Genomic DNA, 13,467 nt, shown 5'->3' on the forward strand with positions numbered 1-13,467 from the left:
ACTTTTAAAGGAAGGGAATTTTTAAACCACTTACACATACGCATATAAAATCTAAGTGTGATCCCTGCGTACACCTTACAAACGGAGAGTGATTTTAAATGTGTAATGAAGAAAGTGTTCACCTGCCCTGTAAATCTGTAAACTTCGTACATGAAACATACATACACATACAATACATACTGAAAATTTATGGAGTTGTATGAACAGTACTGCTTTTAACCTGCTGACTAACATTAAAGTGTGCTATGGCAGGCTGTGGGTAATGTTGCTGTCGCTGAGATGGTTCAGACCTCTGGACCGGATGAAATTTACAGTGCGAACAACCACCTCCATGACGTGGTCCATTTTCAGCGACTTGCGACACAATGCCTCCTGGTGCAAAATACAGTGAAATGTCCAGAAACAATCTCCTCCATTAAGGGCTTGTACTTTGTCTTTGAACTTTTTCGCGACAACTGCTTTCTTTCCGAACATGGATCACGCGCCGTCTGTAGCCAGGCTGACAACGCGGGATCGGTCCACTCCAACTCTGTCCAATACAGCAACGACAGAGCCGAAAATGTCCTTGGCTGTTGTGGTGTCCATCATTGGCACCAACTCAAGAAACTCTTCAGTAACAGTCAATGTCTCATCAACTCCTCGAATAAATATGGCCAGTTGGGCCACGTCTGTGATGTCAGTGCTCTCGTCAATTGCCACGGAAAATGCAATAAATCCTCTCTGCTATAGTATTCCTCGTCGGGCTAATATTGGCAAAAGCTTGTCGCTTCTCGGAACATACAAATTCAGCCGCCTTCATCATGCATCGTTTAACGAAGTCACCGTCGAAATGTCGAAATACGGCTTCGATGCTAATACTATTTCACTAGCAATTAGGTAGCTGGCTTTTACCGCTGCTTCATTGAATTCTCGGCTCCGGATGAAAGTTGACTGCTGTTTCCTCAGACCCGCCAGCAATTCGTTAATCTTTTCTCTTCTCAGTTGTCCTTGCAACCCGTCATATCTTTCGCTGTGATGAGTCTCGTAGTGGCGTCGAATATTATATTCCTTCAATACCGAAACTTGTTGCAAACACACCAACCACAAAGGTTTTGCGTGCATCTCTGTATATAAATAGGACGTGGTCCATTTTTCTTTGAAAATTCTACATTCCTTATCTACTTTTCTCCGTTTGGATAACGACATTTTGGCTAATGAGGGTGTAGCAGAGAGGCAGAGACCAAAGTATTAACAACGTCGTAACAAGCAGTAGATGGCGCATTGACACCGTCTGCTGTTTTGAGTCTGCCTCAGTGATGCGGCGTGTCTTCTAATCTGATGGAACGAGTGTGCCCCTTAGAGGATAAGCCATGAATTGCAGCGAATTAAAAATATCAATTCCATGTCTTTTATGCATTTTTCCACTTTCAAATTATCCTGCGGGCCTGATTGAACCTCCTTGGGGGCCGGTTCCGGCCCGCGGGCCGTATGTTTGACACCCCTGCTATAGATGGTATTTGGGTTCTGGGTAACGTCAATTCCACTTTACTTGTGCAACTTTGACAACATCTTTAGCTCTACCGCTGATGTTCATGAGGATTTCCTCTACCTGATGCTCGAGGCTACTTTTGCTTTCCTCATGCAGGTCCTCATTAGGTCTTCCCACTCATCTACGTTCACTGTATCAGTGTGATCACCCTTGAAAGTTGGTGGTTCACGAACTTTCCGGTGCGGCAGTAAACAGGACTTGTGATGAGTCAAAACATTGTGTTGGTGTGTCAATGGGTGTGTCATGTAGGATTGAGGTGTTATGCATGGTGACATTGTGTTGGGCTGAGATGTGCAACAATGCTATCTGCCAGCTGCTGGCCAATATGTCTTATTATGTTACTCATGCCCAACTACCTCAGGTGACTGGAGTAAGGGCTCTGTCGCCGGTGTGTCAGGAGTCTGTGGGGTTGTCGTAAATCCACTGTACTGGGTCTGGGAAGGAACTCTGTCCCCACTAACTGAAGTGGCCTCAGCTAGAACCTGCCCATTCCCCTCTGTACGAACTACGCTACTCTGAATAGGACTACATGACTGTAACACGGTTGGGATGCCTCTACCTCGACCAACACACTTATTCAAAGGTGTGCTAAATGTCCCTTGTAAGGAGCTCATTCTTAACACATAAAAATACAGGAAAAAAAGAAAAGCACACTAATTGCGAAACAGCGGTTCAGACAATTAACACACTATTTGCAGAATGGGGGTCGACACACCGTCCACCGAGTGATGGGATGAAGACGCTGTGCTGCATCGCGGTCCCGGTCCGAAGTGGGGAGTCACTTGAGATCGACGAGTCACGGCACCAATGTGACGGGTGTCACAACAGTGACTGTCTTGGATGTGTCTTTTTATTTCTTTTATTGCAGCAACACTGTATGGCAGAAGGGATGGGTGAAGTCGCATGGGTTTTGTCTTGTGAATAACATAAGACTTGTCCAAGTAGTTCTCAATATGCAAAACATTGTAGATAACAAAACAGAATGAACGTGTGATCGTATAGTGGTTATTTACAGAAAAAGAGAATACAACACAAGTTCAGTTATTTACATGATGTCCCTGAACGCATCACATGCGAGACATCGGCGCAAACAAGCGGTGCGCTGGATAATGGCGGCATAGTTCGACACGCCACTAACACTCACGGCCAAATGAAACACAAGAAACGAAATACTTTACAATAAAAACCAAATGAAACAATCATTACCTGCAACAGCGTATGGCAGAAGGGATGGGTGAAGTCACATGGGTTTCGTCTTGTAAATAACAACAGCAACAGAAAAGCACGATGAAGCACAAGTGCTTCAAATATCCACTCGACAGAACTTTAATTAAAAAATAACACACAAAGTAATCTGGACTCGAAAGGAATCAGGGAACTAATTATATACACTAGACCAGGGGTGGGCAAACTTTTTGACTCGCCGGCCGCAATGGGTTCTAAAATTTGACAGAGGGGCCGGGCCAGGAGCATTTGGAGGGAGTGTTTGGGCCGGAAATACTAAACCTAAAGAATTAAAGGACAACCGACGCCCCCAAACAAGTTATGTCCATAATTCATAAAATCACTTCAAATGACTTTGACTGAGCGTATTTTACAAAGATTACACGACATATAGCTATAGTTTACGTTTTAAGACTCGCGCTGAATATTCATGAAGTCTTGTTTCCGAGTTGATGACGATCCCCATGTGACGTCACGTTTGGACCGCCCCTGACCGAGAAAGCGACACACAATGCATTTTGCGGTACTTTGTTTGGTCTGAAATCTTCGTGTTGATCCGTTTTGATGGCAAAATTAGAAGGAAAACACATAATGTGATGGTGAATCGTGTGTTGCACCAAGACTACTATTTGATACTAGTTGACACACATTCCCAGCAGACAAACAGCCCATTTCTAACGGAGCTTGGGCGCCATCTTCTGCATTTTCTGAGTGCTACATTGCTGTCATTGACGGCTCGAATTGACATGGGAGGACTCCTTGAATCAATTGCAAACATTTATGCCTCCCTCTTCAGAACTATTTGAATCATATTCATAACTGGATGAGTAACAAGAAAGCATCTTCTCCGAATCTGAAGCCATTGTTTTGATTCTCGAGCAAGGCAAGACATCTTGGCGTGACGTCACGAACAAGGGAGTGGGATCTTATGAAACTGGCCATTTCCGGATTCATTTTGAAGTCATTTTTATTGGTGTTTTTCATTTGACTAAAAATATCAGCCTGCGTGTTTTGGGTATTTTAGATGCTATAACACGTTTTTCTGATGTCAGTAGGAAACAAAAAAATTGGTGCCGGTTGTCCTTTAAATGTAGTGTGTACAAACTTCATAGCACAGTAAGAACACTACAACCCAATTTATTAACTGTCTTTCAAATGTGAAAAATATTCCTGATCAGTTAATAAATTTGTCTCAAAGAATATGCAAGATATGGCATTTACAGACTATTTCGCAGATACTGGGAGGAGGAAATGGAAATAGATTAAAACAACATATGCACTGTGATTTATCAAGATTGCGTCTGTTTTTATTAAGTTTCATTCGAAGGTGCAAAGTTAAGAAATCAACATTTATTGAAAAAATTGAATCACTTTCAACATTCAAAACATTATTCCACAACGAAATATTCAAGCTCAATAATACCTACTTGTGTTAAACTATGCTTAATCATGGATGGATTGTCCTGACCGCACGCTCTACAAACTCGCCACGGACGCCCTCGCCTTAAGGCGCAAACAGTACACGTGTACCGTCGCCAAGCACACAGACATAGGCTACCTGCAGTTGAAATTTGCATACTCGGCACGGCAGCCAATCAGAAGTCTGCTTCTTTCTTCCGGACTTTCGCAAACGTTATAAGGTTGTGTATTTGCATATCATCTACCACTGTGAGACTAATAAAGGCAAATCCAATCCAATCATTTTCCAAAATAGATGCACAGAACCTCAGCCCAGAAGAAAGATTCAAAAGAAGCTAACATGTGTGACGCTAAAAAAACGTAAACCGTGACTGTAAAGTGTACGTGAGACTTATGAAAGGGGCTTAGTGGCTTGTAGCAAGCAATGCAAACATTGCATTGTGCACCATGGTGACAAATGACTAATGCAGCAAAATCTGCAGCCTTGGACATTAACCGTAAATTAAGCAAGGTAACATTTGTGGTAGGGACAACCTTAATATAAAAAACTTAATACTTTGTGACAATTGTTGGATTATTTTTATCGTTCGCCCTTGGTTCATTGCTTCGACGGGTGTAGATGGAGATCGATGGTTAAATCATCAGGGAGCCAGGTCTTGAACAGAAAGTTGATTTAATTGGGAGAGCTCGGACACATCGCGGTGTGGACGGAGGAGCGAGCATGGCGAGAGAGAGAGAGCAAGACGAACGGGCTGCAGGAGTATTTATGCGGCGCATAGTAATGACGCGACAGGATGTGACGTAATGAAAATGCGACATCGTGTAAAGGAAGGCATGATATGACGTATGAGGAAGTTCAAAATGTAAACAAAGACTACGGAGCGATGTTTAGAGATGTTTGTATGGCGAATTACCCCAACACAATGGTTATTTTTTTGTAATTGCTGGTCTTATCGTGTTTCAAGTTGTGAAAAACGGGGCAGGCAGCTTTTCAGAGTTGTCTGCCCTTTTGTCCGCTAACGCTACCTTTTTTTACGAGTTTCAGACACTGTTTTTACTATAATTTGGACAAATTCGGCGGGCCGGATTAAAAAGCCTAACATGTGGCCCGCGGGCCGTAGTTTGCCCATCCCTGCACTAGACAGTACAAAAGGGGAAACAAAATAAGGTATTTTTATGAAAATGCGAGTTAATCCAGACCATCTGAGAAATGCGACTCACCTCACTTGTCCAAGTAATTCTGAGAACTAGGGGCGGGACTTCGTGCCATACTGCGCGCAGTTGCGTCACTTCCGTCATAATTTAATAATCTTAGTGCGCAACACCGTTTTATATATATATATATATATATATATATATATATATATATATATATATATATATATATATATATATATATATATATATATATATATATATAGCAAGGATGAAGTGAGGAGGGCGCTGAAGAGGATGAAGGGGGCACTTGATGATGTACCAATTGAGGTATGGAAGTGTCTTGGAGAGGTGGCGGTGGTGTTCCTGACTGGGTTATTCATCAAGATCTTAGATGGTGAACAGATGCCTGAAGAATGGAGACAAAGTGTATATTAGTATGTATATGTATAGATGTATATATATATATATATATATATATATATACAGTAAAGTCTCGTTATATCGATATTCTCGGGAGTCCGAAAAAATATCGATATAACCGGGACTATCGATATATCCGACCCTGCGCGCATGTAATTTTCTCCTTGCGTTCATAGAAATAGTATCGTAATAAGCGGTACTATCGATATAACCGATGTCGATATAACGAGACTTTACTGTATATATATATATATATATATATATATATATATATATATATATATATATATATATATATATATATATATATATATATATATCAAACACATATGCCTTGCCAGTGATCAGATACCTTGCAGTAAATAACAAGTTGGCCAAAGGATGAGATTCAGACCACGGATGTTAAACCATGAAAGCTCTATATATATGTATGTGTATGTGTATATATGTAGGTATATATGTACACACACACACATATATATGTGTGTGTGTGTGTGTGTGTGTGTGTGTGTGTGTGTGTGTGTGTGTGTGTGTGTGTGTGTGTGTGTGTGTGTGTGTGTGTGTGTGTGTGTGTGTGTCGCTTTTAGCCGAGTGGAAAAATGTGTTAAATCTCCCTTTTGAATATGCGCCCTGAACAGCTTCAGTTTGTTGACAAACGCAAACACACTTTGCACCAAGTCAGGCAGAATTGTTATCTTACCCTGCAGGGTAAGGTTCAGTTTGTCCAAGTGACAGCATGTCGACCAAAAAAAGCTAAATCCATAATTCACTCGTGGTCCGAGAGCACGGGATAGTCCTTGTCTTTCTCTTCCATGAACAGTTTCACGGCATCCAACAGCTCAAAAAAGCAAGAAAGTACTTTGCCTTTTGACAGCCACCTCACAATGCAGTGCAGCGGCAGGTCACCTGGAAGCCCTTGGTCCAGCTCAGCGATAAGATTCTTGAAATGTCTGCGGTGAAGCGCATGAGTGCGGATGTAGTTGAGGATTTGCATCACAGGCTTTATGATATTCTCAAAATTCAATGATTTAGACATGAGTTTCTCCCTGTGGATGATGCAGTGGAAATTCCAAAACTCAGGAAATGTTTAGTCAGCTTTGCACAGCCCCACAAGCCCGTTCACAGATCCGATCATGGCAGGTGCTCCATCCGTGGCTATTGCAGTCAGTTTTGGTATGGGCAGATTTGCTTTTGCAAATGCAGCCATCATTGTTTCCTTCACATCTATGCCACGGGTTCTGTCTTTTGATGGCACAATATCAAGAAGTTCTTCTTTGAGCACACAGTCCTTTGTCACAGACCGTGGAAATATTGCCAACTGAGGCTTGTCTTGTCACAACTTTCATCCAATGCAACACTAAAATACTCACATGCTTGAAGGTCAGAGTGCAGCTTTGATTCAATAGCGGTGCTAATGTCTGAAATTCTGCGTTCAACAGTGTGGCGGGACAGTTGGACATCTGCTACCATTTGTTTTAGTTTGTCGTTTTCAGGAAACAAGATTTCAACAGCGTCACTAAGGCATTTCTTAATAAACTCCCCTTCGTTGTATGGCTTTTTAGACTGCAATGTTCCAAGCCAGTTGGTATGATGCAAGCATTACGGTCTCTGGTTGCTTTGTAAATTTTCGGAAAAAAATTATCTGCTTTTCAGTCTGAGTTTTTAAAGTGACCAACTTGTGCTTGCGAATTTCAGTCCCTTTGGGGAATTCTTGGTCGATGTTCGCGTGGAGTGAGCTGAAGTGGCGCTGAAGATTTGACGCTTTGAAATGCGCCAATGACGCCTGACATACAAGGCTGAATGGCTTGCCCTTACGCTCAACAAAAAAATATAAACTCTCCCACTCGGTTAAAAATGTCTTGTGTTCGTCTTCATATTTTCGTTTTGCTGTGCATTTTTTCCCTGCCATTTTAAGAGCGAACTTGACGCAAATGAATTGTTTACATCGTAAACAATTTGTGTCGAGTCTCTGACTTGTTGGCCACCCGTTGTTTACGACATAAATGATTGATTTTCATCTCATGCACATGCGTGTTAACGTCACATTGTTAGCTTGATACTGTAATTTCACGAATATCAGGTGCACTTAAAAGTCTTCACGACTCTCAGGTGCCCTTAAAAGTCTTAAATTTTCTCCAAAATGTGCAGCGCGTGCTATGGTCGCGAAATTACGATAGAGGATGAATGGCAGCACCAGCGCCAAACTTGTTTTACACTTGTCATGTGGACGCTCCTTACGAGTCGGCCCCTTAAGAACCGCATGAAACCCGCCAAAGAGCCGCATGCGGCTCGGGAGCCGCGGGTTGGCCAGGGCTGATATATTCTCTTCCCACCTTCAAATCCCATCTCAAAACCCACGTATTTAAAATTGTATTTTCCTTGTCGCTCTATCTCTTGTTTCTATTTGTAATTGTATTTTATTTATTGTATTCTATTTGTAATTGTATTTTATTTATTATAGTGTCTATGCTTGTCTGTGACTGTAAAGTGTCCTTGAGATCTTTGAAAGGTGCTTAAAATAAAATGTATTATTGTTATTATTATTATTAAAATTGAAAGAGATGGGGGATGTTCAAAAGAAAGTATTTGATGCACGGGTTGTTTTGATTTTTTGCCACACCCATCATTGAAATGTTTTTTTTTCTCTTCTAGAAAACACTGCGAAATGGGCACTTAAAAGCTCTTCAGGGCAAGTTGGAGCTACTGGAGAGACTGTGTCGAGCTCTGCAGAGGGAACGGAATGACCTCAACAACCAGGTTAGCCTCCTGCAGGAGCAGGCAGATGAGCCACCAGAACTAGGGGAGAAGGAAGATGAAGTTGAGGATGAAAAACTCCCTGGACAAGAGTCTGGAAACTAAAGGAATCAACAAAATTTGACCTTCTGAGAAAGGAGTCCCCGCCAGCTTGTGAAAGCACCAATGCTTCATTGTAAATACATCCCCTCGTAACCTAAACCATGCTGCAGGATTGAGCCAGCCTCAACACAGTCTGCCGTGTATATGCAGCAATTTTCTAAATTCTACTGTGACACCTCCAGTTTTCCACATGAACAATAAAGCAGTATGTATCTATTTGTGTAATAGAGGAAGAATGATATTTTGATTGTCTGATTAAATTTGTCTAAATCTCTCTTGCCATGTTTGCCGCGCTTTTAATAAATGAGGTTTATGAGTACTTTGGACTTTATTTTCTACAGAATTATTACACAAGTAATATTCATATATAAAAAGTATTTTCATGTTTTACACGTGTAGGATCTGATCTTTTCAAACAAGTTCAGAGGTGGGCATTTCAGCTAAAAATGTGATTGTGAGGTGAACAAACGTATAATTTGCCATCTGTACTGGACACAGCATGTTGAATATTGTTTTCAGACCTTAATCATGGTGTGATTATATTTCTATAATAAATTTTACCGATGTTTTCTTTGTGGTTCATTCTGGCTGTTCGAAGAAAGCTCCTTTTCAGCTATTAATTCATGACAGGCTACTGACAAGCGATCATCTGATGAACTAAACACAAATCGCTTCTCAGCATACACAACTTTTTTGGTATCTTAAAGATGTCTTACGTCTGTGTAAGCTCTTGGTCGTACAGAAGTGGTCCATCGATGAAATGGTTTCTTCAGCCGTCATCTGTACTTTGAAGGTGTCAGACGTTTCGCTTCTTATCCAAGAAACTTCGTCAGAAAACTAAAGTCTTACGGGTAGTTTAGGCCCTGTATATATATATATATATATATATATATATATATATATATATATATATATATATATATATATATCTACTGTCCAGACATAGCGGTGCCGGACTCTGCTATGATAGGTCCCTGCTCTCAGGGGTTAGGGTTAGAAGACTACTCCCTGCAGCTGCTCCACTGATAGTTCCTGTCGTTCTGACTAACTGGCCTGATTGCCCCACTTTGACCGGTATCACTTCATCAGTATTACTAGTCCTATGTTGCCTAAGCAGGCTATTGTATGAACGATCCAAATTGAACCTCACCCCACCAAACCGGTTTAATGAATGATTTAGTTGTTTTATGAAAATCGCTTCTTTTACACTCCTTTTCAAACCATGTATGTTCTTTCGCTAATATTTTAACCTCATTGTCGTCAAATGAGTGGTTGCTAGCTTTTAGGTGCATATGTACTGCCGACTAGTATTATCCCTGTGATGTTGGTAGTCTTTTTTTTGAGAATTTGTTTAGTCTCCCCAATGTACTGCTCTTCACAATTTCCAACCCCATCCCTTTTCAATTGCTGCTTTGGACTGCAAATTTCCCCATTGTGGGACGAATAAAGGTATTCTGATCTGATCTGATCTGATTCTTACAATGTATTGAATAAACTACATTACTTTGTTTTTCATTTGGCAGCCGATCTTTTTGATGTACTAATTTTTGCCTTCAAGTGTTTCTCGGTTTGAAATAAGTAGGAATTTTGTGTTGCCAAAGGACTCTGTAGTAGGGAATTTAATCACAGATTTTCAGACTTCAAGACGCACAAAGCCACATTTCAATTTTTTGCCGACCCATTCTCTTTTGATGTGCATGATTCCCCTCCTGTGTTCCAAATGGAGCTCCGTGACCTACAGTGCCACTCTGCACTCAGCCAAGTTCAGCGATGTGAAAGGAGAAACAGACAAGCTTGGGCAATGTTTGAGAGAGTTAACCCCTGTTAGAACGAGTTGATATTGGTAAAAACATCCTATGTTATTTCATTTCTACTTATTCTTATCAATTAGTAAGTCCATATATGTATGTAGTTTAGTTATTTGTATATGTTAATTAGTATACATTTACTCCGCTTGTACTTAGGATAGAAATCTAGCTATCACATTTCAGTCTAATAATAAATATTCATGATTGTATCTAGCAGATGATAGGTCCTTTCCAAAGTGACATCACGAGCTCTCGCGCGCTCTCTCTCGCTCTTGCTTCTCTGCCCCCTTGGCCTAGCTTCTCCCCTTGCTGCCTGATAATAAATATTCATTTTTTTTTGTATATCACCTTGCTTTCTGCTGATTTAATATTTAGACTATACAAATGGAGAGCTGAACCAGGAAGAACAACATTTAACCCAACATTTGGTGCTGAAACCTCAGCTGGCATGACTGCAGTGGCTAGAAAGAGGAGGGGCGTGGGATTTTTTTCCCGCCTATTTTTGAAGACAGACTCCTGATCCTTCTGTGAAACACTGCTACCAGACCAGCTGCTGTCCATTTGTGAAGTAAATGATATATATACAGTAAAGTCTCGTTATATCGATATTCAAGGGAGTCCAAAAAAATATCGATATAACCGGGACTATCGATATATCCGACCCTGTTTGCATGTAATTTTCTCCGTGCGTGCATAGAAATAGTATCGATATATCCGATATCGATATAACGAGACTTTACTATATATATATATATATATATATATATATATATATATATATATATATATATATATATATATATATATATATATATAGATATAAGCATGGCGGCCCGGTAGTCGAGTGGTTAGCACACCGGCTTCACAGTGCAGACGTCGCCGGTTCACATCCCGGTCCAGCCTCCCTGTGTGGAGTTTGCATGTTCTCCCCGGGCAGATTGACCACTCCAAATTGTCCCTAGGTGTGAGAGTGACTGTTGTACGTCTTTGTGTGCCCTGCGATTGGCTGGCAACCAATTCAGGGTGTCCCCCGCCTCGTGCCCGAAGACAGCTGAGATAGGCTCCAGCACCCCCCGCGACCCTAATGACGAATAAGCGGTACGGAAAATGGATGGATGGATGGATGGATGGATGGATATAAGCACACAAAAGATGAATTAAATAGCAAAAAAAAATCCCTGGCCAGGAATTTTTTATTTGTCCAACTGTTTGGCAATCCTGAGGAATACCTGTGCTTTTACAAAAAAAAAACTCAGGTTCAAGGAGGAACTAGAGTTGTAATTGTCACGGAAGACACATTATTGTGGGGGGCTTCTGGGTGGGGTGAATTGCATTGCATTCTGGTACTAATTAATATGGATTAATTGGCAGAATATCTGTGCTTTGACGAAAAAAACTCAAGTTCAAGAAGTATGTGTAAGCTCTCAGTCGTACAGGAGTGGTCCATCGATGAGAAGGTTTCTTCAGCCGTCATCTGTACTTTTTAAAAAGTACAGATGACGGCTGAAGAAACATCAAGTTCAAGAAGGAACTAGAGTCGAAATTTTCACGGAGGACACATTATTGTGGGGGGCTTCTGATTTTTCGTTTGTATCTGGAAGCTAAAGTGGGGTGCATTGCAATGCATTTAGCCGAAGGCTAATTAATGAATTAGCGAAAAAATGCAGCTGCAGCTGTGGATTGTCTGGAAGAGCAACAGAATTGGACAATAACTACAAACTTTAATTCATGCCCTTGTATTCTTTATAATTCTTCGTATAGTGTAGACAAAGAAGTCTGAAAATTTGCCTCAGCAGAAAAAAAAGAGCAGAAGAGGAGGGGGTTGAGTTTTGTCAGGGGTTGAGGGGGTCGTGATCTTTTGAGATATTTGGTAGAGTTTGCAAGCTTTATTTCTTTCTTTTTTGGGAACATTTTGGAAGTTGTGTGAAAAGCAATGGGTCAAGTGTGTTCGAAAACCACAACCCATCGCGATACTGAATTTATGATTAAAAAATTCCCTGACACTGTGATTTATTGTGAAAGATTGATGCAAAATTATGGATACGATGGTACTCTGAATGTTGAGTAACTAAAGGAAATATTGCTTCAATTAAAATTGAAAGAATCGTCTGCTGCTGGCAGTGCTCTGGAAAAAAATTGTGCTGAACTTTCTGCTTGCGAGAAGTGGTTACAACAAGCACGTAAGAGAGAACATGACCTTGTAGCTAAGCAAACAAAGAAAAATGAAAAAGCTATGTCTTCAAAGATGGCCGCTGATGATGAAACTGCTCTGAAGATAAAGGAGCACATGGCATTGAAATCGCCATTACTAGGAGAGACAAAAAGTAACCACAGCAAGAAGAGGGGTGGGCTGTGGGCTCGGGGGTTTGAGCTTGGAGGTCAGAGGAGGATCTGTGCGCAGGGTCCTCCACTTCCTCCCGCGACTCCCACCCTTGGCTGCTTGTGGCAAAAGACCAGATGTGTTTTCAGAAAAGGAGCAGAGTGGACCACACACGTCCCCTACTGGGGGGACTCAGTCATTGCAAACTGACTTCGCAAAGCAACTAGTTTGTGATGATGAGGGTGATATTAGCAGCCGTACCAGAAGCAAGACAGGATGCTCTGAACAATTGTATCCATTTGAACAATTGCATCATGTTAAGGTGAATGATGATAGCGACCATCAAGTTTATCCCTTGGTCCAAGTAGCTAAACCTAACCCAGTTGACATTAATGACAGAACAATTCTCGTGTACAGACCTTGGTGTGATAGTGATGTGGCTGAAGCGTGCAAAGGATTAGGTGATTTTGTTGAGAATGCTGAAAACTGGACTGAAAATTTTGAGGAATTGTGTGCTTCTTACCAACTGAATGGAATTCAAACACCTAAGATTTTCAGACGATGTTTTGGTCATAATTGGAATAGAGTGAAAGTCTGTTACACTGGGAAGACCCCAACCAGTGTCAACATGTCTTATGGGGAAGCGGCTGCCTAGCGAAGAGCAGTGTGTGACAATATCAGGAAATTATGGAAAAAGACACCCAATTTCGCCATTATACAACAATGTAGACAAC

At 41.2% G+C, this 13,467-nt stretch overlaps 1 protein-coding gene across 5 annotated transcripts in view; it reads left to right on the forward strand.

Annotated features, from left to right (window-relative positions):
• Positions 1-9,497, forward strand: part of txlng (taxilin gamma) — an 89,843-nt gene extending 80,346 nt beyond the window's left edge. For 2 of the 5 annotated variants that reach the window (XM_088991784.1, XM_088991788.1), the window contains one exon: positions 8,402-9,494. In XM_088991784.1, the coding sequence (XP_088847910.1) occupies positions 8,402-8,608 (207 nt within the window). In that variant the 3' untranslated portion in view covers positions 8,609-9,494. Of the gene's footprint in view, positions 1-8,401 lie in introns of all 5 variants that reach the window. The other 3 variants (XM_088991786.1, XM_088991787.1, XM_088991785.1) reach the window with 3 other exon arrangements.
• Positions 9,498-13,467: the final 3,970 nt, after the last annotated feature.

The sequence above is a fragment of the Hippocampus bargibanti genome, linkage group LG03 (genome assembly GCF_051943395.1).
Source record: "Hippocampus bargibanti isolate YZ-2025 linkage group LG03, ASM5194339v1, whole genome shotgun sequence".
NCBI classification, from domain to species: domain Eukaryota; kingdom Metazoa; phylum Chordata; class Actinopteri; order Syngnathiformes; family Syngnathidae; genus Hippocampus; species Hippocampus bargibanti.